Source organism: Chionomys nivalis, chromosome X (genome assembly GCF_950005125.1).
Source record: "Chionomys nivalis chromosome X, mChiNiv1.1, whole genome shotgun sequence".
In the NCBI taxonomy this organism is placed as follows: Eukaryota; Metazoa; Chordata; class Mammalia; order Rodentia; family Cricetidae; genus Chionomys; species Chionomys nivalis.
The window spans coordinates 93356725-93384307 of NC_080112.1; the positions used below are offsets into that span (position 1 = coordinate 93356725).

The 27583-nt window shown below is 42.8% G+C and overlaps 1 protein-coding gene across 1 annotated transcript; it reads left to right on the forward strand.

Annotated features, from left to right (window-relative positions):
• Positions 1-5271: 5271 nt before the first annotated feature.
• Positions 5272-6936, forward strand: LOC130868216 (E3 ubiquitin-protein ligase RLIM-like). The gene has a single exon (XM_057760471.1). The coding sequence runs from the start codon at positions 5272-5274 to the stop codon at positions 6934-6936; it is 1665 nt and encodes a 554-aa protein (XP_057616454.1).
• The last annotated feature ends 20647 nt before the right edge of the window (positions 6937-27583 follow it).

Genomic DNA, 27583 nt, shown 5'->3' on the forward strand with positions numbered 1-27583 from the left:
ATTTTTCATGGTAACTGGATCGACATCTCCACCAGGTTTCATTTTCTCACATTCTTGCCAGCACGTGATGTCACTGCTTTGTTTTTGGTGGCCATATCGACTGCAGTGAGATGGAATCTGAATGTAGTTTTACCTTGCAGACCTGCCGCTGTCTAAGGATGTTGAACAATTTCCCTACCTTTATGAGCCATAGTTGCCTTTCTTCTTCTAAGAATTTTTTGTTTAGTTCATTGATCAATGTATTGATTGAATGATTTGGATACTGATATTTGAGTATTTTATTTCAGTGTAAGATATAGAGCTAGAAAGAAATTCCTTCCCCTATTCCCATTGCTGTGCAGCTCTACAGTTTTAGAAAACCCAATCTGTCAGTTGTGCCTCCTGAGCACTTGGAGATCTTGTCAGAATGTCCTTTCCATGCCTCCCCCTCACATGAAATGTTCTCCCCATCTCAGGCCAGCAGTTTCAAAATTGAAAGGCTTCCATTAAGGTTGCTGCTGCAGACCTAGTTGACTTCGGTACAATTAGGTGAGAGATAATGACTTAGATGAATTCTTCTTCAGGAGAACATACAGTTTTCTCAGCACCATTTGGTGAAAAAGTGGTGCTTTCTGTGGTGTGAGCTTTTGGCGCCTTTGTCAAAAATTAGCTCAGATGATCATCTGCAGTTCCAGGACTTGGGAGATAGTGGCAGGAGGTTCAGTAGTTCAAGGCAAGGCCATCCTGAGCTGCAAGGGATCCTGTCTCAGACACACATGCAAACCTGTACCTGTGTGGATTTACTCTGAGTCTCTTTTCTATTCCTTTGTCTTTGTCTCTGTTTTGGTGCTGGTAGCATGCTGTTTTTGTAACTATGGTTCTGTAGTGTAACAAAATTGGGCATTGCCACGCTTAGGATAGCTTTGGTTACGTGTGATGTTTTGTGTCTCTGTGTGAATTTTGGAAGTTCTTTAGCAATTCTGTGAAGAATAACATTATAATTTTGATTGGGATTGCACTGAATCTGTCAATTGCTTTTGGTAAGATCACCATTTTCACAACATTAATTTTTTAAATTCATATCAGAAAGTCATTCTTCAAATTGTTTCTTTGGTGTTTTAAATCTTTTATTATTTATGAAAATTTATTTTATGTGCTTTGGTGTGAAGTGTCAGATCCTCTGGAACTGGACATGTGAGCTGCCATGTGGGTGCTGGGAATTGAAGCCAGGCCCTCTGGAAGAGCAGCCAGTGCTCTTAGCTACCAAGCCATCTCTCCAGGCCCGATGTTTAACATATTGATTGTTTTGTTGGTTTGTTTGTTTCATTGCTTTATAAATAATACCATTCAAAATGTCCACTTCCTCCCCTCCTCCCACTCCCGCACTCACCCTCTCCCCTCTCCCACCTACAACAATTGCTAATTGTCGTTTTACATTTTTAATTGTAGGGCTAGAGAGATGGCTTAGCAGGTAATGGCATATGCTACTAAGTCTGAAAAGCTCCATTCAGTACCTGGGAGCTATTTGATGGAAGTGGTCCTTGGACCTCCACACATCCACAGTGGCAAGTGAATGTGTATACACACACAAAGAAAGAAGTGGAAAATATAATAAAATTTTAATTGCACATGTCTTCTTTTTGGTTTTTCAAGACAGGGTTTCTATGTGTAGCTTTGGAGTCTGTTCTGGATCTTGCTCTGTAGACCAGGATGGCATCGAACTCACAGAGATCTGCCTGCCTCTGCCTCCTGCGTGCTGGGATTAAAAGCATGTGGCACCACTGCTCAGCTTCATTATAATTGCAGGTGCCTTTAACAAATATTTAGCTTAAAAGTTAGGTTTATTCCTAAGCAGTTAATTTTGGCTCATTTTGTTTGTATACTTATATATAATTATGTATTTTTGTGTATAGCTGTGTGTATGCGAGTGTCCTCAATGGCCAGAAGATAGCACTGGATCTCAGGGAGCTGGAGTTGGAGGAAGTTGTGAGCTTCCCAAACTTTAGCTCTCTGGAAGAGTAGCATGATCTCTTATCAGTGGGCTGTCTCACTAGTCCAATTGCCTAGGTGATTTTATTTTTGCAATTGCTAAAGGAAATGTTTTATTTCTCTCTCAGTAAGCTCAGTACTTATATAGAGAAACATCTAATTCTATAGGCTCATTTGGTATTCTGCTACTGTGCTGAAAATGCTTATGAGATCTAAGATTCCTTTGGATCTCTCAAGTACAGAATCTGAGAGGCAATTTAACTACTTCTGTTTTCTTTTGGCTTCTGTCTCTTGTCTTACTGCTTTGACTAAGATTTCAGCACTGAATTGAATAAGAGTGAAGACAGTGGACTTTTCACCTTCTTATTCAAAATGAAATGCTTTCAGTTTCCTCCCATTTAGTACAATGCTGGTGACAAGGTTGACGTACATGATCTTCATTATGTTTCTGTGGTTGATCTTTATTGTCACCATAAGTGAATTTGGGCCAGTTGAGCAGCACATTTCTAGAGAGACTGCTTTCAGGGAATATACCCGGGGAAATTCGGCGGCACCAGTCAATGGGCTGGGCTCCCAGAGTGAGCAAAGAGGACAAAAGGAAAAAGCAAACTGAGCAGAGCATCATCTTTCTCTGCCTCGTCGCCACTGTCACAGTGTAAAGAGCTGTCACAACAGCCTTCCACAAGAGCTGGAGCCACTGTCACTACCATGCTATCCCACTATGACGGTCTGTATTCGCTCCAAAGCCTGCACAAAATGTGCCCTTGTCTTCTGAAGGTACTTGGGTCTGGTATTTTGTCAGAAAAATGAGAAATGAAATAAGTCCAGAACCTTGGTACCAGGGTGGGAATCATTATTGTTATAAATGTGACCTTGCAGTCCATAGGCCTTAGGAATGAGATCACGGGAGGAATGTAGAAGAGTTCCGAGTTGTTGGCTAGAGAAGTCCTTGAACACTGTACGTAAAGCTTAATGGGTGGGACATGGGAAGACCAAAATGCCAATAGAAACGTAGACAGTGAAGTCTGTGCTCATGAGGTTCCAAGGGGAACAAGGACTCTACTGGGAACTAGGTTAAGATGCCATTTGTCTTATATCCTCTCAGAGAATCTGGCTGCATTCTGTCTTATACCCTGAGGAGCTGCAGGGACCTGAAATCAGAAGTGATGGACTAAGTCTGGCATAGGAAATGTCAACACACCATACTAATTCGTATGATCAACTGATTTTTAAATCACCTTTGTGTGTTGATGGGCGAGGCCGATCGGAAGTTGTAATTAACCAAACCAACTTTAAATAATATTCAGCTTTAATAAACAGAAAAAAGGAAACTTACAAAACCAGGGTTCCAGCGATTCAGGAGAGCAGGAACACAAAGAGAGCGAGCAAGAACATATGGATGCTTTTATTGGCTATCTGTGGCCCCAGGGGACACACTAAGCAGCATGTGATTGGCTGAAGTCCCACATCATCTCCCCCTTTCTCTAAACAAGATCGAACTAAACCCAATACAACTATATACAGTAGGAACAGATACCAAATATAAAATTACAAACAACAAACAATATTAAGCAAGAAACATATAACAAAAGTTTTGCTAAGCATTCTATTTCAAGGAGTCTAAATAACGAAGAGAGTAACTACAATTATCTTGCCTCTTACTGGCTAATTCTCACTGGCTAATCTTGATTATCCCATTTCTATTACTGAGTGTAGCACCACAAGGTGGTGGCTTACCAGGAAGTGTCTTAACCTGCGTCCATCCTGGAGAGGAGAGCTATAGCGTCTGTCTCACCGCCTTATTCCTCCCAGCATTCTGTTCTGTCTTCCCCGTCTACCTATGTTCTGACCTATCAGGCCAAGTAGTTTTCTTTATTAATGAACCAATGGAAGCAACAGATAGACAGAAGACCCAGCTACATCAGTGTGTGATTTCTTTCTGGGTCTCCCAACACTGGAGTCTGCTAGGAGCAAAGAGTGGTGTGTTTAAATAAAGTTCTCTTGCCTTGTCTACCATTTATGAAACTGCTGTTCTTGGATTAGCCAAAGGTCAGGCCTTCAAAATATCCATCTTCTTTGGGAGCATCTCTTCTCTGTATAGCAACAGCCTCTACTACACACACTCTGCTTTCCAAGCCTTAGGGCTATGCAGGTGCTCCCATGTTCTATCTTCTCCAGAGTTTATGTTTCGGGCTCTGCCTCCTTACCAAATTGATGAGAGGCCCCTGAACACTTTGAAGAGTGGGGAAGGGGAGCAAAGAGAGGACTGAGATCTGAGCAGGAGGCTCAGGCTCTGTGTTTTCATAAGTCAACCTCAGTGAATGCTCTGTGGGAGGAAGGGGGCTGTGGAAATCAAGTGTTCCAATGGGTCTGAGTTTCTGTTTTCCATCTTGCCAGTAGTGAAATGCATGGCAGAAAGGTACCTCTAGAAGTCAAACTTCCTGCCAACCTCAGATGACAGTAGCAGTTCCTTATACTTACATGGAGGGCTGGGCTAGAAACCACCATTACCCTTGGCACCCTAATCAGATGCCAACCTGAAAGGATCAGCATGTCCATATCTGCTTTCCCATTCTCTGTAATAGTGCCTACAGCTATCTCCCACTCGAGGGCTGTAGCAGGGTGTCTTCAGGCTCCCTGACTTAATCCTTGTTCTCATGACACCAGAGTAGCGAAGGTCGACCCCTTGGTTCCTTCTCATGATGGCACCTAGCCACTGTGATTGGGGAAGGGCACAATGAACATCCTGTGTGATGCCAACCCATCATGAAGCAATCACCATCCCACTAAATTCCCCAGGGTGATGCCAGCCTTGCAAGAAGAGTGGGTTTGTCCTACGAGTAGGACTACCAGTCACTCTTACCCAGGCCCACCTGGTACGCTTTGGCTGAATCATCTGCTTTCTAAATAGACCATCTTGAGTCCTGTGGAGTAGCTGAGAAAGGGGACCTGAAATACATTCAATAGGTAATTTGGGGTGACTTTAAGAGAAGTTATCTTGAGTGGATTTCTGTCACTGCTAGGTAACAATGGGGAAGATAATGGTTGCTGGAGCTACGTCTCAGAATGGGCAGGCGCTGGGCTAGAGGCGGGTCTCTCCCAGGCATTCTGAGGCTGGCTAGAGAGGAGGAGGCAGGCAAGCGGCAGAGCTTAGGCTGCCTCGCAGGCAGCGGAGGCGGCAGAGCCCAGCCAGTCCCCTTCTGGCAGGACCACTGAAGCCTAGTGAAGAAAACTAAAGGTCCAGTTGATTGGATTTCAGTACTATGTCATAACAGACAGATAATCCTCCGCTTGTTCATCAAGATGGAAAACTCAGATTCTAGCGATCAAGGAAATAACCAATCTGCAGCACAGCGCAGAAGGCAAGTGGATTGCTTGGATCGGGAAGAAGCTTTCTATCGATTTGTAAATAATCTGAGCGGAGAAGACTATCAACTTCTGAGAGACAACAATTTGCTAGGCACCCCAGGTCAAAGTACTGAGGAAGAGCTGCTCAGAAGACTACAGCAAATTAAAGAGCGGCTGCCGCTTCCGCCGCCGCCGCCGCCGCTGCCACCGAGCATAGAAAAAAATGGAGACTCTTCAGATGACGAGTCCAGTGATGACTCCATGATAGATGATCTTAGCTCTGTCAGACAGACTGGCAATACAAGAAGTGGTCAGAGAGAAAATCAGTCCGGGAGGTCAGTGAGCCACACTAATTCAAACAGTGGTGATTTCAGATTCAGTTTAGAGATAAATGTTAACTGTAATAATGGAAGCCAAACCTCAGAGAATGAAAATGAACCACCTGCTACACGTCTTAGTGCAGAAAACATGGATCGCAGCATCCACAGGCAAATGGAAAATTCAGCATCTGAGACATCATCTGCCAGAACACCTAGGTCAGAACACAATTCTGCTGAAGCATTAACAGATGTGCCATCCACCAGAGGTCGGAGGAGGGTAAGAAGCCCGAAACCAGAACACCAGCGAAGAACCAGAGCCAGAGCTGAAAGAAGTAGGTCTTCTCTGCACCCAGCAAATGAAATTCCACGAAGATCTCATCATAGCATCTCATCTCAGACTTTTGAGCAGCCTTTGGTAAACGAGATCGAGGCAAGTTCTAGAGCCCCTCACCATGGGACTTTGAGACACCAGATAAGTGGACCTGAGTTGCTAGGTAGAGGTCGTTTTGTGGCTTCTGGGTCAAGAAATTCTGCCGCTCAAGGGACAAGCTCTTCAGACACAGATACCAATGGGGAAGCGGCAGGATCTGGTCAAAGACCTCCAACCAGAGACCTTCAAGTCAGAAGAGTTCTGCTGCCAGAAGACCGGCAGAGAGCTAGCATAGCTAGCAGAACAAGGTCAAGGTCTCAGTTCCCAAACAACAGGGTCACTTATGAAAGTGAACCTGGAGGTTTTAGAGGCACCTTTACACTTTCTGAACGTGCAGCTGGGAGGACCCATGTGAGTACTCACAGGTTTTCCACTCTTTCAATCTTCAATACTGGATCAAGGCAAACTACATCTGTTTTGATTCAAACCAGGTTAAGGCAGAGAACAACAGCTTTTGGTGAGCTTCTGTGGAGTGGAAGAGGGAGCTCTGGTGGTAATAACTCTGCTTCCGTCTCCAGCTACAACCCTGCCTCCAGTTCCATTGACGAATATTCAGAAAGTATCTCAGAGATGTTTGAAGGAGGTGTTGAAGCAACCCGACTTTACCCCTTTAATGACAACCACCTAAATAGAGGACCTACCAATGTACAGAATAATAACTTGCCAACGAGAAGTTTTGGTGAAAATGATGCATCAAAGACATGCACTATTTGCATTACTGAATATACAGAAGGCGACACACTTCGTGCTCTACCTTGCTCCCATGAGTACCACGTCCACTGCATCGACCGCTGGTTATGGGAGAATAACAGCTGTCCCATTTGTCGCAGGGTCGTCTTATCTTCCTGGAACAGACGAAGGGTTCTCTAATGAGAACAGACTCTCGAAGCTGTGTTGCTGGAATAGTGACTGGCAAATGGAAATCGCTTCCTTATCTCCGTGTTTTTGAGCGGTACTTTAATATAAAGTCACAACCTGAATTGAGTCATTGCTTTCTGAGGGAATCGTGTCTTTTTTCTAGTTTCTCTTTCAGGATAGAAATGATGGAGGAAGGTCATTGGTTAAATAGTAAAGAAACAGCTTGGCCCTCATAGGTTAGAACATAGGTGGGTGGAGTGAACAGAACAGAATGCTGGGGGGAAGAGGAAGTGAGCTCAGATGCAGGGCAACTCCTCTCAGAGCCAGACGCCATGCCGCTGTGCTCCAGAGCAGACGCGATGCAGCCAGCCGCCAGGTCAGACATGCTGAATCTTTCCCGGTAAGACTAGTGCTACACAGATTATTAGAGATGGGTTGATCGGGATATGAGAATTAGCTAGTAAGGGCCAGAGCTAATGGGCCAAGCAGTGTTTAAAACAATACAGTTTGTGTGTTCTTATTTTGGGACATAAGCTAGCCAGGCGACCAGGAGCTGGGGCGGCAAGAGCACAGCCCGCAGCTCCCCACTACATAGAAAGAATGTTTCAGACGCGACGTGCATGTGGCCACTTTGGAATAGCACTCCTATCTCTTGGGTTCTGTAGGATGAATACAAGTATTTTTAGGGGGAGTTGCTTTTTTATTTGACCAAGTCCGTGACTATTATATATTACTAGTGTTGTAGACATTAAAGATAAGGTTGTTTGTATTGGTGTCTGGTGTCCAAAGTATTCTCTCTCAACCTTTGTAACAGACAGAGAGCCCACATGTGAGGGTGTCTGCTTTTCCCCTTCAGTCAGTTCACTATGTTTATGACCAATAACAGTGTTGTAATTGAGTTACCTAGTAAATGGTTCTTTTCAGAAAACTGTATTTAAATGTACACTGCTATATCATGCTTCACTTGGCAAGGTCTTAGGAAAGAGTATTTCTAAGTCACAGTTTATGCAAATAAAAACAGCTGTGACCTCAAAGAAAAACAGAAAACTTACCTTGATACTTAGATCCATTGTCAAAGGTAAAATCATTGGTTTCAGTGACTGAAGCTAAATAAGCTCTTTCCAGCAATAGCAGTGTTGAGAAAAACCAGAATTTATATTAAGAATTCCAGGAGGCCAAGCTGTTTCTGGCTCGTGGATACATCATAGAAAATCATTGTCCCTCTTTTCAGACCAAACTTTCTAGTTACTCAGGAAGATTAATAAGACATGGGACCTTTGTTGCATTACTTCAATCCTTTTTCCATTTCCCACTTTAAGACTCTGTAAAATGTTTCTCTCAATGTTCTCTCTGCATATTCAGAAAAACAAGTAGGCTGAGAGTATTCCTGAGGTAAAGCCATTACAGCTGCTGCCTCCTTCTGACCCTGACATTTCTCTTTCCATGAAGGCGTCCTCATGAATTGTTCCCTGAGAATTCTTTCCTTCTTTCTTTCTTTCTTTCTTTCTTTCTTTCTTTCTTTCTTTCTTTCTTTCTTTCTTTCTTCCTTCGTTCCTGCCTTCCTTCCTTCCTTCTTTCTCTTTCTTTCTTTCTTTCTTTCTTTCTTTCTTTCTTTCTTTCTTTCTTTCTCTCTCTCTCTCTCTCTCTCTCTCTCTCTCTCTCTCTCTTTCTTTCTTTCTTTCTTTCTTTCTTTTGTTCTTTCTAAAAATTTCTACCTCCTCCCTTCCTTCCGTTTCCCTCTTACTCTCCCTACTTCCCTTACCCCTCCCTCCCCAGTCCTAAGAGAAATCAGGTTTCCCTGCCTAGTAGGAAGTCCAAGGCCCTCCCCCCTCCACCCAGGTCTAGTAATGTGTGCATCCAAACAGACTAGGTGCCCCAAAAGCTAGTACATGCAGTAGAATGAAAACCCAGTGCCTTTGTCATTATTTTCTCAGCCCTCATTGACAGCCATATTCAGAGAGTCTGGTGTGATCACATGCTTATTCAGTCTCAGTCCAGCTGGCCTTGGTGAGCTCCCATTAGATCCGTCACACCATCTCGGTGGGTGAACGCACACTTCGCGGTCCTGACTTTCTTGCTCACATTCTCTCTCCTTCTGCTCTTCATCTGAACCTGGGGTGGTCAGTCCAGTGCTCAAATGTGTGTCTCTGTCTTTATCCCCATCCATCGCTGGATGAAGGTTCTATGGTGATATGCAAGATATTCATCAGTGTGGCTATGGGAGAAGGCCAGTTCAGGCACCCTCTCCTCTGCTGACCAAAGACCTACCTGGGGACTTCTCCTTGGACACCTGGGAACCCCTCTAGAGCCAAGTCTCTTGCCAACCCTAAAATGGCTCCCTTAATTAAGATATCTACTTCCCTGATCCCATACCCACCCTTCCTCCATCTCAACCATCTCATTCCCCCAAGCTCTCCCCAATCCTCCCCTTCTCCCATCTCTCTCCCCATCCCCCCTTCCCCCTCAACCCACCCCCACCCCTGAGCTCCCAACTTTTGCCTGGCAATCTTGTCTACTTCCAATATCCAGGAGGATAACTAAATGTTTTTCTTTTGGTTCACCTTCTTATTTAGCTTCTCTAGGATCACAAATAATAGGCTCAAAGGATTTTATTTACGACTAGAATCCACTTATGAATGAGTACATACCGTATTCATCCTTTTGGGTCTGGGTTCCTCACTGAGTAAAGCGTTTTTCATTTCCATCCATTTGCATGCAAAATTCAAGATGCCATTTATTTTTACCATTGAGTAAAACTCTAAAGTGTATATGTGCCACACCATTTTTATCCATTCGTCTATTGAGGGGCACCTAGGTTGTTTCCAGTTCTGACTCTAACAAATAGTGCTACTATGAACATAGTTGAACAAATGCTTATGTAGTATGATTGGGCATCTCTTGGGTATATTCCCAAGAGTGGAATTGCTGGGTCCTGAGGTAGGTTGACTCCCAGTTTCCTGAGAAACCGCCACACTGGTTTCCAAAGTGGTTGCACAAGTTTGCATTCCCACCAACAATGGATGAGTGTTCCTCTTACTCCACATCCTCTCCAGCATAAGCTATCATTGGTGTTTTTTTTTTTGATATTTTTTTTTGTTTTTACATAATTTAAAAGCATTCTTTTTTTTTATTCTTTTTTAATTAAAATTTCCACCTGCTCCCCATTTCCCATTTCCCTCCCCTCCTCCCAAATATTGCCCTCCCCCCACTTCCCTCCCCCTATCCCCACTCCTCTTCTCCTCCCCCCACTCCATTCCCCCTCCCTCTCGATACTGAAGAGCAGTCCAAATTCCCTGCCCTGCGGGAAGACCAAGGTCCTTCTATCTACGTCCAGAAAGGTGAGCGTCCAAACAGGCTAAGCTCCCACAAAGCCAGTTCATGTATTAGGATCGAAACCTAGTGCCATTGTCCTTGGCTTCTCATCAGTCTTCATTGACCGCCATGCTCAGAGAGTCCGGAATCAACCCATGCTTATTCAGTCCCAGACCAGCTGGCCTTGGTGGGCTCCCAATAAATCAGTTCCACTGTCACAGTGGGTGGGTGCATCCCTCGTGGTCCTGATTTTTTGCTCATGTTCTCCCTCCTTCTGCTCCTCATTTGGACCTTAAGAGCTCAGACCGTTGCTCCAAATTGAGACTCTGTCTCTACCTCGATCCATCGCCAGATGAAGGTTCTAAGGTGATATGCAAGATATTCATCAGTATAGGATAGGGTCATTTCAGGTTACCTCTCCTTAGTTGCCCAAGGTACCAGCTGGGGACATATTCCTGGACACCTGCGAACCCCTCAAGAGTCAAGTCTCTTGCCAACCCTAAGATGGCTTCCTTAGATAGGATATATACTTCGCTGCTCCCGTATCCATCCTTCCTATATCCCAACCATCCCAATCCTCCGAGCTCCTCCCATCCTCCCCTTCTCATATTTCTCATCCCATTTCCCCTTTGCCCCATGCCACCTCACCCGCAAGTTCCCAGTTTTTGCCCTGGAATCTTGTCTACTTCCCCCTCTCCATGCGGATGACTATATGATTTTCTTTGGGTTCACTTTCTTATTTAGCTTCTATAGGATCACACATTATATGCTTAATGTCTTTTATTTTATGGCTAGAAACCGATTATGAGTGAGTATCCCATGTTCCTCTTTTTGAGTCTGGGATACCTCACTCAGGATAGTGTTTTCTATTTCCATCCATTTGCACGCAAAATTCGAGAAGTCATTGTTTTTTACTGCTGAGTAGTACTCTAATATGTATATATTCCACACTTTCTTCATCCATTCCTCCATTGAAGGGCATCTAGGTTGTTTCCAGGTTTTGGCTATTACAAACAATGCTGCTATGAACATAGTTGAACAGATACTTTTGTCATTTGATGTGGCATCTCTTGGGTATATTCCCAATAGTGGTATTACTGGATCTTGGGGTAGGTTGATCCCAAATTTCCTGAGAAATCGCCACACTGATTTCCAAAGTGGTTGCACAAGTTTGCATTCCCACCAGCAATGAATGAGTGTGCCTCTTTCTCCACAACCTCTCCAGCAAAGGCTATCATTGGTGTTCTTGATTTTAGCCATTCTGACAGGTGTAAGATGGTATCTCAAAGTTGTTTTAATTTGCATTTCCCTTATCGCTAAGGAGGTTGAGCATGACCTTAGGTGTCTTTTGGCCATTTGAATTTCTTCTGTTGAGAATTCTCTGTTCAGATCAGTGCCCCATTTTTTTATTGGGTTCATTAGCATTTTAAAGTTTAGTTTCTTGAGTTCTTTATATATTTTGGTGATCAGACCTTTGTCTGTTGCAGGGTTGGTGAAGATCTTCTCCCAGTCAGTGGGTTGCCTTTTTGTCTTAGTGACAGTGTCCTTTGCTTTACAGAAGCTACTCAGTTTCAGGAGGTCCCATTTATTCAATGTTGCCCTTAATGTCTGTGCTGCTGGGGATAAACGTAGGAAGTGATCTCCTGTACCCATATGTTGTAGAGTACTTCCAACTTTTTCTTCTATCAGGTTCAGTGTGTTCAGACTAATATTGAGGTCTTTAATCCATTTGGACTTGAGTTTTGTGCATGGTGATAGATATGGATCTATTTTCATTCTTCTACACGTTGACAACCAGTTCTGCCAGCACCATTTGTTGAAGATGCTCTCTTTTTTCCATTGAATACTTTTAGCTCCTTTATCAAAAATTAGGTGTTCATAAGTTTGTGGGTTAAAATCAGGGTCTTCTACTCGGTTCCATTGGTCGACTTCTCTGTTTTTATGCCAATACCAAACTGTTTTCAATACTGAGGCTCTGTAATAGAGTTTGAGGTCAGGGATGGTAATGCCTCCAGACGATCCTTTATTATATAAGATTGTTTTGGCTATCCTGGGTTTTTGTTTCTCCATATAAAGTTGATTATTGTCCTCTCAAGATCTGTGAAGAATTTTGATGGGATTTTAATGGGGATTGCATTGAATCTATAAATTGCCCTTGGTAGAATTGCCATTTTTACTATGTTGATCCTCCCTATCCAAGAGCAAGGGAGATCCTTCCATTTTCTGGTATCCTCCTCAATTTCTTTCTTCATTGACTTAAAGTTCTTGTCAAATAGATCCTTTACTTCCTTGGTTAGGGTTACCCCAAGATATTTTATGCTATTTGTGGCTATCGTGAAGGGTGATGCTTCTCTGATTTCCATCTCTGCTTCCTTATCCTTTGTGTATAGGAGGGCAACTGATTTTTTGGAATTGATCTTGTATCCTGCAACGCTACTAAAGGTGTTTATCAGCTGAAGGAGTTCTTTGCTGGAGTTTTTGGGGTCGCTTATGTACACTATCATATCGTCTGCAAATAATGAAAGTTTAACTTCTTCCTTTCCGATTTGAATCCCTTTGATCCCCTTATGTTGTCTTATTGCTATTGCTAGAATTTCAAGCACTATATTAAAGAGGTATGGAGAGAGTGGACAACCTTGTCGTGTTCCTGATTTTAGTGGAATAGCTTTGAGTTTCTCTCCATTTAATTTGATGTTAGCTGACGGCTTGCTATAAATAGCTTTTATTATAGTTAGGAACGACCCTTGTATTCCTAATCTCTCTAAGACCTTTATCATAAAGGGATGTTGAATTTTGTCAAATGCTTTTTCAGCATCTAATGAAATGATCATATGGTTTTTTTCTTTCAGTTTATTTATATGATGGATTACATTGATAGATTTCCGTATGTTGAACCAGCCCTGCATCTCTGGGATGAAGCCTACTTGATCATAATGGATAATTTTTCTGATGTGTTCTTGGATTCGGTTTGCCAGTATTTTATTGAGTATTTTTGCGTCGATGTTCATGAGTGAGATTGGCCTGTAGTTCTCTTTCTTGGTTGTGTCTTTGTGTGGTTTTGGTATCAGAGTAACTTCAGCTTCATAAAAGGAATTTGGCAATGACTTCTCTGTTTCGATATTGTGAAATACATTAAGGAGTATAGGTATTAGGTCTTCTTGGAAGTTCTGGTAGAATTCTGCATTGAAGCCATCTGGACCTGGGCTTTTTTTGGTGGGGAGGTTTTTTATAACAACTTCTAATTCTTCGCGACTAACAGGTCTATTTAGATTGTTCACCTGGTCCTGGTTTAACTTTGGTATATGGTACTTATCTAAAAAAGTGTCCATTTCTATAACATTTTCCAATTTTGTGGCATACAGATTTTTGTAGTAAGATCTAATGATTCTCTGAATTTCCTCTGAGTCTGTGGTTATGTCTCCCTTTTCGTTTCTGATTTTGTTAATTTGCGTATTCTCTCTCCGCCGTTTGATTAGTTTGGATAGGAGTTTATCAATCTTATTGATTTTCTCCATGAACCAGCTTTTTGTTTCATTGATTCTTTGGATTGTTTTCTGTGTTTCTATTTTGTTGATTTCAGCCCTCAATTTGATTATTTCCAGTCTTCTACTTCTCCTAGGTGAGTCTGCTTCTTTTTTTTCTAAAGCTTTCAGGTGGGCTATTAAGTCTCCAATGTGTGCTTTCTCCGTTTTCTTTAAGTGGGCACTTAATGCTATGAATTTTCCTCTTAGCACTGCTTTCATAGTGTCCCATAGGTTTGAGTATGTTGAGTCTTCGTTTTCATTGAATTCAAGAAAGACTTTAATTTCTTTCTTTATTTCTTCCTTGATCCAGGTGAGGTTCAGTAGTTGACTGTCCAGTTTCCATGAGTTCATAGGCTTTCTGGGGATAGCATTGTTGTTGAATTCTAACTTTAATCCATGGTGATCTGATAAGACACAGGTGGTTACCGATATTTTTTTGTAACTGTGTAAGTTTGCTTTGTTACCGAGTATGTGGTCTATTTTCGAGAAGGTTCCATGAGCTGCAGAGAAGAAGGTATATTCTTTCCTATTTGGGTGGAATGTTCTATAGATGTCTGTTAAGTCCATTTGATTCATTACCTCCCTTAATCCTCTTATTTCTCTGTTAGGTTTCTGTTTGATTGACCTGTCCATTGGTGAGAGAGGAGTGTTGAAATCTCCTACTATTAGTGTGTGTGGTTTGATGACTGCCTTGAGTTTTAGTAACGTTTCTTTTACATAAGTGGGTGCTTTTATATTAGGGGCATATATATTCAGGATTGAGATTTCATCCTGGTGAATTGTTCCTGTTATGAGTAAAAAATGTCCATCTCCATCTCTTTTGATTGATTTTAGTTTGAAGTCAGCTTTCTTAGAAATTAGTATGGCCACACCTGCTTGTTTCTTAGGTCTGTTTGCTTGATAAACCTTTTCCCAGCCCTTTACTCTGAGTAGATGTCTGTCTTTGTGGTTGAGGTGTGTTTCTTGTAAGCAGCAGAATGTTGGATCCTGTTTTCGTATCCAATCTCTTAGCCTGTGCCTCTTTATAGGTGAGTTGAGTCCATTGATATTAAGTGATATTAATGACCAGTGGTTGTTAACTCCGGTCATTTTTCCTTTCTTTCTTTCTTTCCTTTGGTAGTAGAGTTTGTGTGTTTCCCTTCTTCAAGTTGTGCTGGTGAAGGGTCTTTAGATGTCTGAGTTATTGTGGGCATTGTTGGACTCCTTGGTTTGTGATTTTCCTTCAATTACTTTCTGAAGGGCTGGATTTGTGGCTACGTATTGTTTAAATTTGTTTTTATCCTGGAAAACTTTGTTTTCTCCATTTATAGTGAACGAAAGCTTGGCTGGGTATAGTAGTCTGGGCTTGCATCCATGGTCTCGTAGTTTCTGCAGTATATCTATCCAGGACCTTCTGGCTTTCATGGTTTCCATAGAGAAATCAGGTGTAAGTCTGATAGGTTTACCTTTATAGGTAACTTGACCTTTTTCCTTTGCAGCTCTTAATATTCTTTCTTTATTCTGTATGTTTTGTGTTTTGATTATTATATGACGAGGAGATGTTTTTTTTTGATCCAGTCGATTTGGTGTTCTGTATGCTTCTTGGACCTTCAAAGGAATATCTTTCTTAAGGTTGGGAAAGTTTTCTTCTATAATTTTATTAAATATATTTTCTGGACCATTGAGCTGTACTTCTTCTCCTTCTTCTATCCCTATTATTCTTAGGTTTGGTCTTTTTATTGTGTCCCAGATTTCCTGAATGTTTTGTGATGAGAATTTGTTGGTTATGCTGTTTTCTTTGATGAGAGTGTTTATTTTCTCTATGGTATCTTCAGTGTCTGAGATTCTTTCTTCTATCTCTTGTAATCTGTTGGTGGTACTTGTCTCTGTAGTTCCTGTTCGTTTATTCAAATTTTCCATCTCCATCCTTCCCTCGGTTTGTGTTTTCTTTATTACTTCCACTTCGTTCTTCAAGTCTTGAACCGTTTCCCTTACCTGTTTGATTACTTTTTCTTGTTTCTCTTGGTTTTCTTGGGTATCTTTGAGATATTTATTCATTTCCTCTACCTCTTTGTTTGTAATCTCTAATTGGTTGTGGCAGTTTTTCACCTCCTGTTTAAGGTCCTCTATTATTTTCATAAAATTCACTTTTGAGTCGAATTCTTCTAATTCTTCTGTATTAGGGTTTAGACTTCTCATTTCGGGATTCCTGGATCCTGGTGATGTCACGTTGCCTTTCAAGTTGTTGGGGGAATTCTTGCATTGGCGCCTGCCCATCTTTTCCTTCAAATGGAGCCAGGAGAGGCCTGATGTCTTGGACCAGTCTTTGCTGTGACTAACTCTCTAGGTGTATCTCCTCAGTGTAGGGGCAGGAACCGTTCCCTTCCAGGTGAACTCCTCAACACCAAAACATGGATGCGTGGTATTCCAATGACCCGCGTAAAGAAGGCCGAATGCAAGGGGTTGGGCGGGGTCCAGTAGAACATAGGCGACACTGCAGTACAAGCTGGAGGTGCCTGCGCTCCCTTTCGGGGGTTGCTGAGGCCTGCCCGCTGCTCTGGTTGGGTAGCCTTAGTGTAGGGGCGTTTGTGCTCTCTACCGGGACCGTCCGCCCCAGGATAGTACACACTCACCCGTCCCGATGAAACTTCTCGGCACCTACACAGGAACTCCTGGATGCCCCAATGAGCCAGGGACTAAGGGAAGTAGGGCGCAGGCAGAGCAGGTCCAGCAGATCACAGCAGAGACTGCAGCCCCAGCAGCAGGGGCCCGCTTTCCCTGGCGGGGACCTTGAGGCCTGCCCTCTAGTCAGGGACTCACTGCTCTGGGTTGGTAGCCTTAGTGAAATGGCAGGAAACTGTTCCACAGCTAAGGACCTTGCAGACAAGGCAGGTTTGGGGGTGGGGGTGGGGGCGGGTGTGTAGGAGAGCAAGCCCTGCAGCAGGAGCTGGGGGAGGGGTGTTTGTGCTCTCTACCTGGACAGTCCGCCCCAGGATAGCACACACTCACCCGTCCCGATGAAACTTCTCGGCACCTACACAGGAACTCCTGGATGCCCCAATGAGCCAGGGACTAAGGGAAGTCTGATATTTTTTTTTTTATTCTTTTTTACTTAAAATTTCCAACTGCTCCCCGTTTCCCATTTCCCTCCCCCTCCTCCCACATATTGCCCCCTCCCCCCACTCCCCTCCCCCTATCCCCACCCCCTAGTCCACTCCCCCTCCCTCTCGATACTGAAGAGCAGTCCAAATTCCCTGCTCTACATGAAGACCAAGGTCCTCCCACTTCTATCTAGGTCCAGGAAGGTGAGCATCCAAACAGGCTACGCTCCCACAAAGCCAGTTCATGTATTAGGATCGAAACCTAGTGCCATTGTCCTTGGCTTCTCATCAGCCTTCACTGTCCGCCTTGTTCAGAGAGTCCAGTTTCAACCCATGCTTATTCAGTCCCAGTCCAGCTGGCCTTGGAGAGCTCCCAATAGATCAGTTCCACTGTCACAGTGGGTGGGTGCACCCCTCGTGGTCCTGATTTCCTTGCTCATGTTCTCCCTCCTTCTGCTCCTCATTTGGACCTTAAGAGCTCAGACGGTTGATCCAAATTGGGTCTCTGTCTCTCTCTCGATCCATCGCCAGATGAAAGTTCCTGTGCCATTCTCCTTGGCCTCTCGTCAGCTCTCATTGTCCACCACATTAAGAGAGTCCGGTTTTATCTCATGTTTTTTTCAGTAGCAGTCCAGCTGGCCTTGGTGAGCTCCCAATAGATCGGCCCCCCTGTCTCAGTGGTTGGGTGCACCCCTCATGGTCCTGACTTCCTTGTTCATGTTCTCTCTCCTTCTGCTCCTCATTATAACCTTGGGAGCTCAGTCCGGTGCTCCAGTGTGGGTCTCTGTCTCTATCTCCATCCATCGCTAGATGAAGGTTCTATGGCGATATGCAAGATATTCATCAGTATGATTATAGGATAGGTTCATTTCAGGTTCCCTATCCTCAGGTGCCCCAATGAACTAACTGGGGACATTGCCCTGGGCTTCTGGTAGCCATTCCAGGTTCAAGTCTCTTGCCAACCCTTAGGTGGCTCCCTTAACTAAGGTATGAGTTTCCCTGCTCCCCCATCCAACCTTCCTTTACCCCCAATCACCCCGATTTCCCCAGTTCCCCTCATCCTCTCCTTCACACTTTTCTCTCCCCATCTCCCCTCATCCCCATCCCACCCCACCCCCCAAGATTCCCATTTTTTGCCCATCAATCTTGTCTATTTCCCATAGCTGGGAGGATATCTATATGTTTTTCCTTGGGTTCACCCTCTTGTTTAGCTTCTTTAGGATCACAAATTATAGACTCAGTGGCCCTTATCCATGGCTAGAAACCAATTATGAGTGAGTACATCCCATGATCTTCTTTTTGGGTCTGGGTTACCTCACTAAGGATCGTATTTTCTATTTCCATCCATTTGCATGCAAAATTCGAGAAGTCATTGTTTTTTACCGCAGAGTAGTACTCTAATGTATATATATTCCACACTTTCTTCATCCATTCTTCTATTGAAGGGCATCTAGGTTGCTTCCAGGTTCTGGCTATTACAAATAATGCTGCTATGAACATAGTTGGACAAATGCTTTTGTCATATGCTAGGGCATCTCTTGGGTATATTCCCAAGAGTGCTATTGCTAGGTCCAGGGGTAGGTTGATCCCAATTTTTCTGAGAAACCGCCACACTGATTTCCAAAGTGGTTGCACAAGTTTGCAGTCCCACCAGCAATGGATGAGGGTACCCCTTTCTCCACAACCTCTCCAGCAAAGGCTATCCTTGGTGTTTTTGATTTTAGCCATTCTGACACGTGTAAAATGATATCTCAAAGTTGTTTTGATTTGCATTTCTCTGATCGCTAAGGAGGTTGAGCATGACCTTAAGTATCTTTTGGCCATTTTAACTTCTTCTGATGAGAATTCTCTGTTCAGTTCAGTGCCCCATTTTTTAATTGGGTTAATTATCCTTTTAAAGTCTAGTTTCTTGAGTTCTTTATATATTTTGGAGATCAGACCTTTGTCTGTAGCGGGGTTGGTGAAGATCTTCTCCCAGTCAGTTGGCTGCCTTTTTGTCTTAATGACAGTGTCCTTTGCTTTACAGAAGCTTCTCAGTTTCAGGAGATCCCATTTATTCAATGTTGCCCTTAATGTCTGTGCTGCTGGGGTTATACATAGGAAGCGATCTCCTGTGCCCATATGTTGTAGGGTACTTCCCATTTTCTCTTCTATCAGGTTCAGTGTGTTCAGATTGATATTGAGGTCTTTGATCCATTTGGACTTGAGTTTTGTGCATGGTGATAGATATGGGTCTATTTTCATTCTTCTACAGGTTGACATCCAATTGTGCCAGCACCATTTGTTGAAGATGCTTTCTTTCTTCCATTGTATACTTTTAGCTCCTTTATCGAAAATTAGTTGTTCATAGGTTTGTGGGTTAAAATCCGGGTCTTCTATACGATTCCATTGGTCGACTGCTCTGTTTTTATGCCAGTACCACGCTGTTTTCATTACTGTAGCTCTGTAATAGAGTTTGAAGTCAGGGATGGTAATGCCTCCAGAAGTTCCTTTATTATATAAGATTGTTTTGGCTATCCTGGGTTTTTTGTTTCTCCATATAAAGTTGATTATTGTCCTTTCAAGATCTGTGAAGAATTTTGATGGGATTTTAATGGGGATTGCATTGAATCTATAGATTGCCCTTGGTAGAATTGCCATTTTTACTATGTTGATCCTCCCAATCCAGGAGCAAGGGAGATCCTTCCATTTTCTGGTATCCTCTTCAATTTCTTTCTTCAATGCCTTAAAGTTCTTGTCAAATAGATCTTTCACTTCCTTGGTTAGAGTTACCCCAAGATAGTTTATGCTTTTTGTGGCTATCGTGAAAGGTGATGATTCTCTTATTTCCCTCTCTGCTTCCATATCCTTTGTGTATAAGAGGGCGACTGATTTTTTGGAGTTGATCTTGTATCCTGCCACATTACTAAAGGCGTTTATCAGCTGTAGGAGTTCTTTGGTGGAGTTTTTGGGGTCGCTGATGTACACTATCATATCATCTGCAAATAATGCAAGTTTAACTTCTTCCTTTCCAATTTGAATCCCCTTTATCCCCTTATGTTGTCTTATTGCTATTGCTAAAACTTCGAGAACTATATTGAAGAGGTATGGAGAGAGTGGACAGCCTTGGCGTGTTCCTGATTTTAGTGGGATGGCTTTAAGTTTCTCTCCATTTAATTTGATATTAGCTGTCGGCTTGCTGTATATAGCTTTAATTAAATTTAGGTATGACCCTTGTATCCCTAATCTCTCCAAGACTTTTATCATAAAGGGATGTTGAATTTTGTCAAATGCTTTTTCAGCGTCTAATGAAACGATCATATGGTTTTTTTCTTTCAGTTTATATATATGATGGATTACATTGATAGACTTGTGTATGTTAAACCAGCCCTGCATCTCTGGTATGAAGCCTACTTGATCATAATGGACAATTTTTCTAATGTGTTCTTGGATTCGGTTTGCCAGAATTTTGTTGAGGATTTTTGCATCGATGTTCATGAGTGAGATTGGCCTGTAATTTTCTTTCTTGGTTGGGTCTTTGTGTGGTTTTGGTATCAGAGTTACTGTAGCTTCATAAAAGGAATTTGGCAATGACTCTTCTGTTTCTATATTGTGAAATACCTTAAGGAGTATAGGTATTAGGTCTTCTTGGAAGTTCTGGTAGAATTCCGCATTGAAACCATCTGGTCCTGGACTTTTTTTGGAAGGGAGGTTTTTGATAACTGCTTCTAATTCTTCACGACTAACAGGTCTATTTAGGTTGTTCACCTGGTCCTGGTTTAACTTTGGTATATGGTATTTATCTAAAAAAGTGTCCATTTCTTTTACATTTTCCAGTTTTGTGGCATACAGGCTTTTGTAGTAAGATCTAATGATTCTCTGAATTTCCTCTGTGTCTGTGGTTATGTCTCCCTTTTCATTTCTGATCTTATTAATTTGTAAATTCTCTCTCTGCCGTTTGATTAGTTTGGATAGGGGTTTATCAATCTTGTTGATTTTCTCCAGGAACCAGCTTTTTGATTTATTGATTCTTTCAATTGTTTTCTGTGTCTCTATTTTGTTGATTTCAGCCCTCAGTTTGATTATTTCCAGTCTTCTACTCCTTCTAGGTGAGTCTGCTTCTTTTTTTTCTAGAGCTTTCAGGTGGGCTGTTAAGTCTCCAATGTGTGCTTTCTCTGTTTTCTTCAAGTGGGCAGTTAGTGCTATGAACTTTCCTCTCAGGACTGCTTTCATAGTGTCCCATAGGTTTGAGTATGTTGTTTCTTTATTTTCATTGTCTTCAAGGAAGACTTTAATTTCTTTCTTTATTTCTTCCTTAATCCAGGTATGGTTCAGTAGTTGACTATTCAGTTTCCATGAGTTTGTAGGCTTTCTGGGGGTAGCATTGTTGCTGAATTCTAGCTTTAATCCATGGTGATCTGATAAGATACAGGTGGTTATGAATATTTTTTTGTAACTGTGAATGTTTGCTTTGTTACCGAGTATGTGGTCGATTTTTGAGAAGGTTCCATGAGCTGCAGAGAAGAAGGTATATTCTTTCCTATTTGGGTGGAATATTCTATAGATGTCTGTTAAGTCCATTTGATTCATTACCTCCATTAATTCTCTTATTTCTCTGTTAGGTTTCTGTCTGATTGACCTGTCCATTGGTGAGAGAGGAGTGTTAAAGTCTCCTACTATTAATGTGTGCGGTTTGATGGCTGCCTTGAGTTTTAACAATGTTTCTTTTACGTACGTGGGTGCTTTTATATTAGGGGCATAGATATTCAGGATTGAGATTTCATCCTGATGAATTGTTCCTGTTATGAGTAGAAAATGTCCCTCTCCATCTCTTCTGATTGATTTAAGTTTGAAGTCAACTTTTTTAGAAATTAGTATGGCCACACCTGCTTGTTTCCTAGGTCCATTTACTTGATAAGCCTTATCCCAGCCCTTTACTCTGAGTAGGTGCCTGTCTTTGTGGTTGAGGTGTGTTTCTTGTAAACAGCAGAATGTTGGATCCTGTTTTCGTATCCAATCTCTTAGTCTGTGCCTTTTTATAGGTGAGTTGAGTCCATTGACATTAAGTGATATTAATGACCAGTGGTTGTTAACTCCGGTCATTTTTTTTTTAGTAGTAGATTTTGTGTGTTTCCCTTCTTTGAGATGTGCTGGTAAAGGGTTTCTAGATGTCTGAGTTACTGTGGTCATTGTTGGACTCCTTGATTAGTGATTTTCCTTCTATTACTTTCTGTAAGGCTGGATTTGTGGCTACGTATTGTTTAAATTTGTTTTTATCCTGGAAAATTTTGTTTTCTCCATTTATAGTGAACGAAAGCTTGGCTGGGTATAGTAGTCTGGGCTTGCATCCATGGTCTCTTAGTTTCTGCAGTACATCTATCCAGGACCTTCTGGCTTTCATGGTTTCCATAGAGAAGTCAGGTGTAAGTCTGATAGGTTTACCTTTATAAGTAACTTGGCCTTTTTCCTTTGCTGCTCTTAGTATTCTTTCTTTATTCTGTATGCTTTGTGTTTTGATTATTATATGGCGAGAGGATGTTTTTTTTTGAATCAGCCTATTCGGTGTTCTGTATGCTTCTTGAACCTTCATAGGTATATCTTTCTTTAGGTTGGGAAAGTTTTCTTCTATAATTTTATTAAATATATTTTCTGGACCGTTGAACTGCGCTTCTTCTCCTTCTTCTATTCCTATTATTCTTAGGTTTGGTCTTTTTATTGTGTCCCATATTTCCTGAATGTTTTGTGATGAGAATTTGTTGGCCTTGCTGTTTTCTTTGATCAGCGTGTTTATTTTCTCTATGGTATCTTCAGAATCTGAGATTCTTTCTTCTATCTCTTGTATTCTGTTGGTTATGCTTGTTTCTGTAGTTTCTATTCGTTTACCTAGATTTTCCCTGTCCAGCTGGCCTTCTGTTTGTGTTTTCTTCTTTGCCTCCATTTCAGTTTTTAAGTCTTGAATTGTTTCCATTATTTGTTTGATTGTTTTTCCTTGGTTTCCTAGGGTATCATTCACTGATTTACTCAATTCTTCAAACTTTCTGTTATACTTCTCATCCATTTCTATAAGGGCATTTTTTACATGCTGTTTAAGGGCGTCAATCACTTTCATAAAGTCAATTTTATCTACTTCTTCATGATTAAGGTGTTCATGTCCTCCTGTTGTGAGGTCGCTGGGTTCTGGTGGTTTCATATAGTTTTTCAGATTGTTGGGTGAATTCTTGCATTGGCGCCTGCCCATCTCTTTCTCCGAATGCTCCCCTATGGATCTTCTTTTACCGGATCAGGTCTCCTTGCCTACTGATGTACTTTCCCAGTGATGGCACCCTGCAGTGATAGCTCTCCTGGTGCTCCAGTGATGTATCTCCTGTTACCAATATCAGATCTCCGTGCCCAAAGACGGCAATCCTGGTACCCCGATTAGCTCTACCACTGATGGCTCTCCTGGTGCCAAGATCAGATCTCCGTGCAGGTTGGGTAGTTCATAAACAAAGGCCTTACCTTGTTTGGTGCAGGCAGGCCAGTGAACCAAAGGAAGTCTCACCTGCCTACTTGCCCTGAGGATTTGCCCCCAGCGCCAGACAGACTGAGCTGGATGGTGTTATGTGCCCAGAGAGGAAAGGGGGCAGAAGGAAGAAGGGTTCTGGATGCAAACTGGGTGGGACAAGAAGAGAGAGGCAGTATTCAGGGTGTAGAGCCCCTGCAGGGAACCCTGGGAGTATAGGGTGGGGGATGAGGAACTTCAGAGTTCCCTGTCCAGGGCTGCTTCTGCCGCCGCGTCACAAACTCACCCCGCTGCTGTCTCTCCTGGTGCCTAGATCAGATCTCCGCGCAGGTTGGGTAGTTTGTAAACAAAGGCCTTACCTTGCTTGATGCAGGCAGGCTGGAGAGACAAAGGAAGTCTCGTCTGCCTACTTGCCCTGAGGATTTGCCCCCAGCGCCAGACAGACTGAGCTGGATGGTGTTATGTGCCCAAAGAGGAAAGGGGGCAGAAGGAACAAGGGTTCTGGATGCAAGCTGGGTGGGACAAGAAGAGAGAGGCAGTATGCAGGGTGTAGAGCCCCTGCAGGGAGCCCAGGGAGTATAGGGTGGGGGATGAGGAACTTCAGAGTTCCCTGTCCAGGGCTGCTTCCGCTGCCGCCAGTCAGGTCACAAACTCACCCTGCTGCTGTCTCTCCTGGTGCCTAGATCAGATCTCCCTGCAGGTTGGGTAGTTTGTAAACAAAGGCCTTACCTTGCTTGATGCAGGCTGGCTGGAGAGACAAAGGAAGTCTCCTCTGCCTATTTGCCCTGAGGATTTGCCCCCAGCGCCAGACAGACTGAGCTGGATGGTGTTATGTGCCCAAAGAGGAAAGGGGGCAGAAGGAACAAGGGTTCTGGATGCAAACTGGGTGGGACAAGAAGAGAGAGGCAGTATGCAGGGTGTAGAGCCCCTGCAGGGAACCCTGGGTGTATAGGGTGGGGGATGAGGAACTTCAGAGTTCCCTGTCCAGGGCTGCTTCTCTCATTGGTGTTTTTGATTTCAGCTATTCTGACAGGTGTAAAATGGTATCTCAAAGTTGATTTGATTAGCATTTTCCTGAGTGCTAAGGAAGTTGAGCATGACTTTAAGTGTCTTTTGGCCATCTGAACTTCTTCTGTTGAGAATTCTCTGTTCAGTTCAGTATCCCATTTTTTAATTGGGTTAATTTGAGTTTTAATGTCTAGTTTCATGAGTTCTTTATATATTTTGGAGATCAGACCTTTGTCTGATGCAAGGTTGGTGAAGATCTTCACCATTCAGTAGGTTGCCATTTTGTCTTAATGACAGTGCCCTTTGCATTACAGAAGCTTCTCTGTTTCAGGTCCAGCAGCCCCAGCGGAGCATACCAGCCCTCACAGATTAACCAGGGGGTCAAGGGGGTCAAGGAATGCCCCCGCTCCGTTTTTTTATGTCCCGCCGTGGACCAAGAACACTCTCCCCACTCAGGAGTGTCTTCACGGACAGGACCAGGCTCCCCGTTCACCCGTGGACCTCGCCACTAAAAGGCCTACCACTCTACAGGCCGGGCCCCAAAAAACCTACTTGATTTAATTGTAGTGGGGAGATCTGCTCTCAGTGTGGGCTTCACTGTTTCATACTTGTATCCTGCCTCTGCTCCAGTGTCTCCTCCGTGTCTGCGCACCGGTGGCTCCGCCGATGGGCCTGTACGCCCGTGTCTCCGCCGCTTGGGTATGCGTGCCGGTGTCTACCGTAAACAAATCTTTTAAAAAATATAAAAAACCTCAAGAAGCATTTGGTTCTGCTTTAAGTGACAATCCCATCGTTCCCTCCTTTCTAGAGTTCTCCACCCCCAGAGGGTAAATGGCCATTCTGCAGCACAGAACTAGTGGCTGAGCATGTGTCTAATCACTGCAGTGCTCCAACAGGGTGGCTGAGCTGCACGCATAACTCCTATCCTATTCTAGGGCCTCTTTTCCAGTGGTGCACTGAAGTCAACTCATCACAACTCATGGAAGCCACTTGAGAACATGTCAGAAAATACATTAGCGTAATGTCACATAGGTGGTTTGAAACTGGCCACAGTGGACATGCTTTTACAACAGAGGTACTTCAATTGAGTTGCTAGACAATTGCCAGGGCATCAAGGCCTTCCTTTGGCAAAGAGAAGGGAGGTGGGGATAGAGATCTTCTATCTTCCCCATCATTACAATTCTCAATGGGCATCCTCTATTCTATTTTAATCCAACTTTGGTGTGTGGTTGGAGTGGAGGTGAAGGTAAGATCAGTTCAGTTGAAATTGAAAGTCAAGTAGCTCTTGGGGAGGTATCCAACTCCAGTAACCAGAGCCCTTAGACTGTTTATTATGCCTACCTACTATTTGACTGTGGCAATATACCATGGGCTTCATAATTAATGTTTCATTTTGGACATATAGAGTGCTTTAAACTTTTCCCATGTTTAACAGTGATATAAAGAACGTAATTATATATACATGTTTGTGTTTGGTGAAGTAACTCCGCAATGAATGTTGAGAATGAGAATGATGAATATTATTGACTAGCTGATGACTAGGGTGATTCAATACACCCTTTGACAGTCATCTTGCCTATCAGCTTTAATGCTAGTAGGTAGACATGTATCCCTAGGACAAACAATTGGTAGATTCCTATCAGGGGAATCTGATTGGCTTAGGAAAAAAGACATATAGGTACTAAATTTTAGGGTCTTCCAAAGAAATGGCTAAGCAAGACCCACCAGTCAACAACTGCCCCAACACACCACAGACACACACTCACACACACACACACACACAGTTTTCACTTTGAAATACAAGTAAATTATTAAGAATAGTGATGCACTGGACAAAAGCCTTTAGTAAAAGTGATAAACAGAAATAAGGAACTTGGAAGAAACAGAAATTAGACATGAATAACTTAGAGATCAATGTTCTTAGCGAGACACATAGATGTAGTAATTCCATGAAATATATGTTGATCCTCGATACAAAAATGATCATTCTAAAAACAAGAACTTGTTCTGCAAAATTCAAATTACAAGAGAAGAAGGATTTGTTTGTTTGTTTGTTTTGCTTTATTTAAATTCAGTAGAGGATAAATTTACATCTAGTTCTCAGAATATAGTACGAAAGGGGGTAGAAGAGATCAAAATATGAGAATTGGAGAGCCAAAATGATCTGTGAGTTTCCAAAAATAGGACATGATAAAACACAGGGGAATAATCAAACAGATAAATAAGATTTTTCTCACAAAGGAAATGCTTCCACTTGGAGTCCACTCAGTACCCAGTGCATTGACTGTGTGGCATGTGGAGGCACATTATCACAAAATTTTAGAATAGCAGAGAAGTCAGTGGAGTCTTTGCTCCATTAGACAAAGGAGTGGTCAGGACCTAGGAAACAGAGCTTCTAATATGAGAGGCTGGATTCATGAATTTCGAACATTAGTGATTAGCTCCAAGTTACCAATCAGTGTCATAATAAGAAAAGAAAGCATTCCTCCTTGTGCTCATTTCACCAAGAGCAAGTTCAGATTTGAATTCCCTATTTTTTGCATCTCTGTCCTCTGTCTATTTAGATTTATCCCCGACATCCTGTGTCTTCTGTCCTCTGCTGACCTGGACTTGTGAATTCGTCCGTCCCCATGTTTGGGTGTGACTTTATCTTCTATCTGTCATGTATGTTTGTCTGTCCGTGATTTTGTATGTCTGTTCCTCACAGATGGCTTTGTTCTGTATTTACTGAACAGCGCAAAGAACATCACATAGGGAAGGAATGGGAAACTTTACAGAAATCTTTTTTTTTATTATTCTTTTTGAATTAATATTTCCACCTGCTCCCCGTTTCCCATTTCCCTGCCCTCCTCCCAAATATTGCCCCCTCCTCCCACTCCCGTCCCCCTATCCCCTCTCCTCTTCTCCACCCCCCACACCATTCCCCCTCCCTTTCTATACTGAAGAACAGTCCAAATTCTCTGCCCTGCAGGAAGATGAAGGTCTTCTATCTACGTCCAGGAAGGTGAGCGTCTAAACAGGCTAAGCTCCCACAAAGCCAGTTCATGTATTAGGATCGAAACCTAGTGCCATTGTCCTTGGCTTCTCATCAGACTTCATTGTCCGCCGTGCTCAGAGAGTCCAGTTTCAACCCATGCATATTCAGTCCCAGATGACCTGGCCTTGGTGGGCTCCTATAAATCAGATCCATTGTCACAGTGGGTGGGTGCATCCCTCGTGGTCCTGATTTCCTTGCTCATGTTCTCCCTCCTTCT

Excerpts from the sequence above, each read along its gene's own strand:
- LOC130868216 (XM_057760471.1), top strand. The coding sequence starts at position 5,272 with ATGGAAAACTCAGATTCTAGCGATCAAGGAAATAACCAATCTGCAGCA.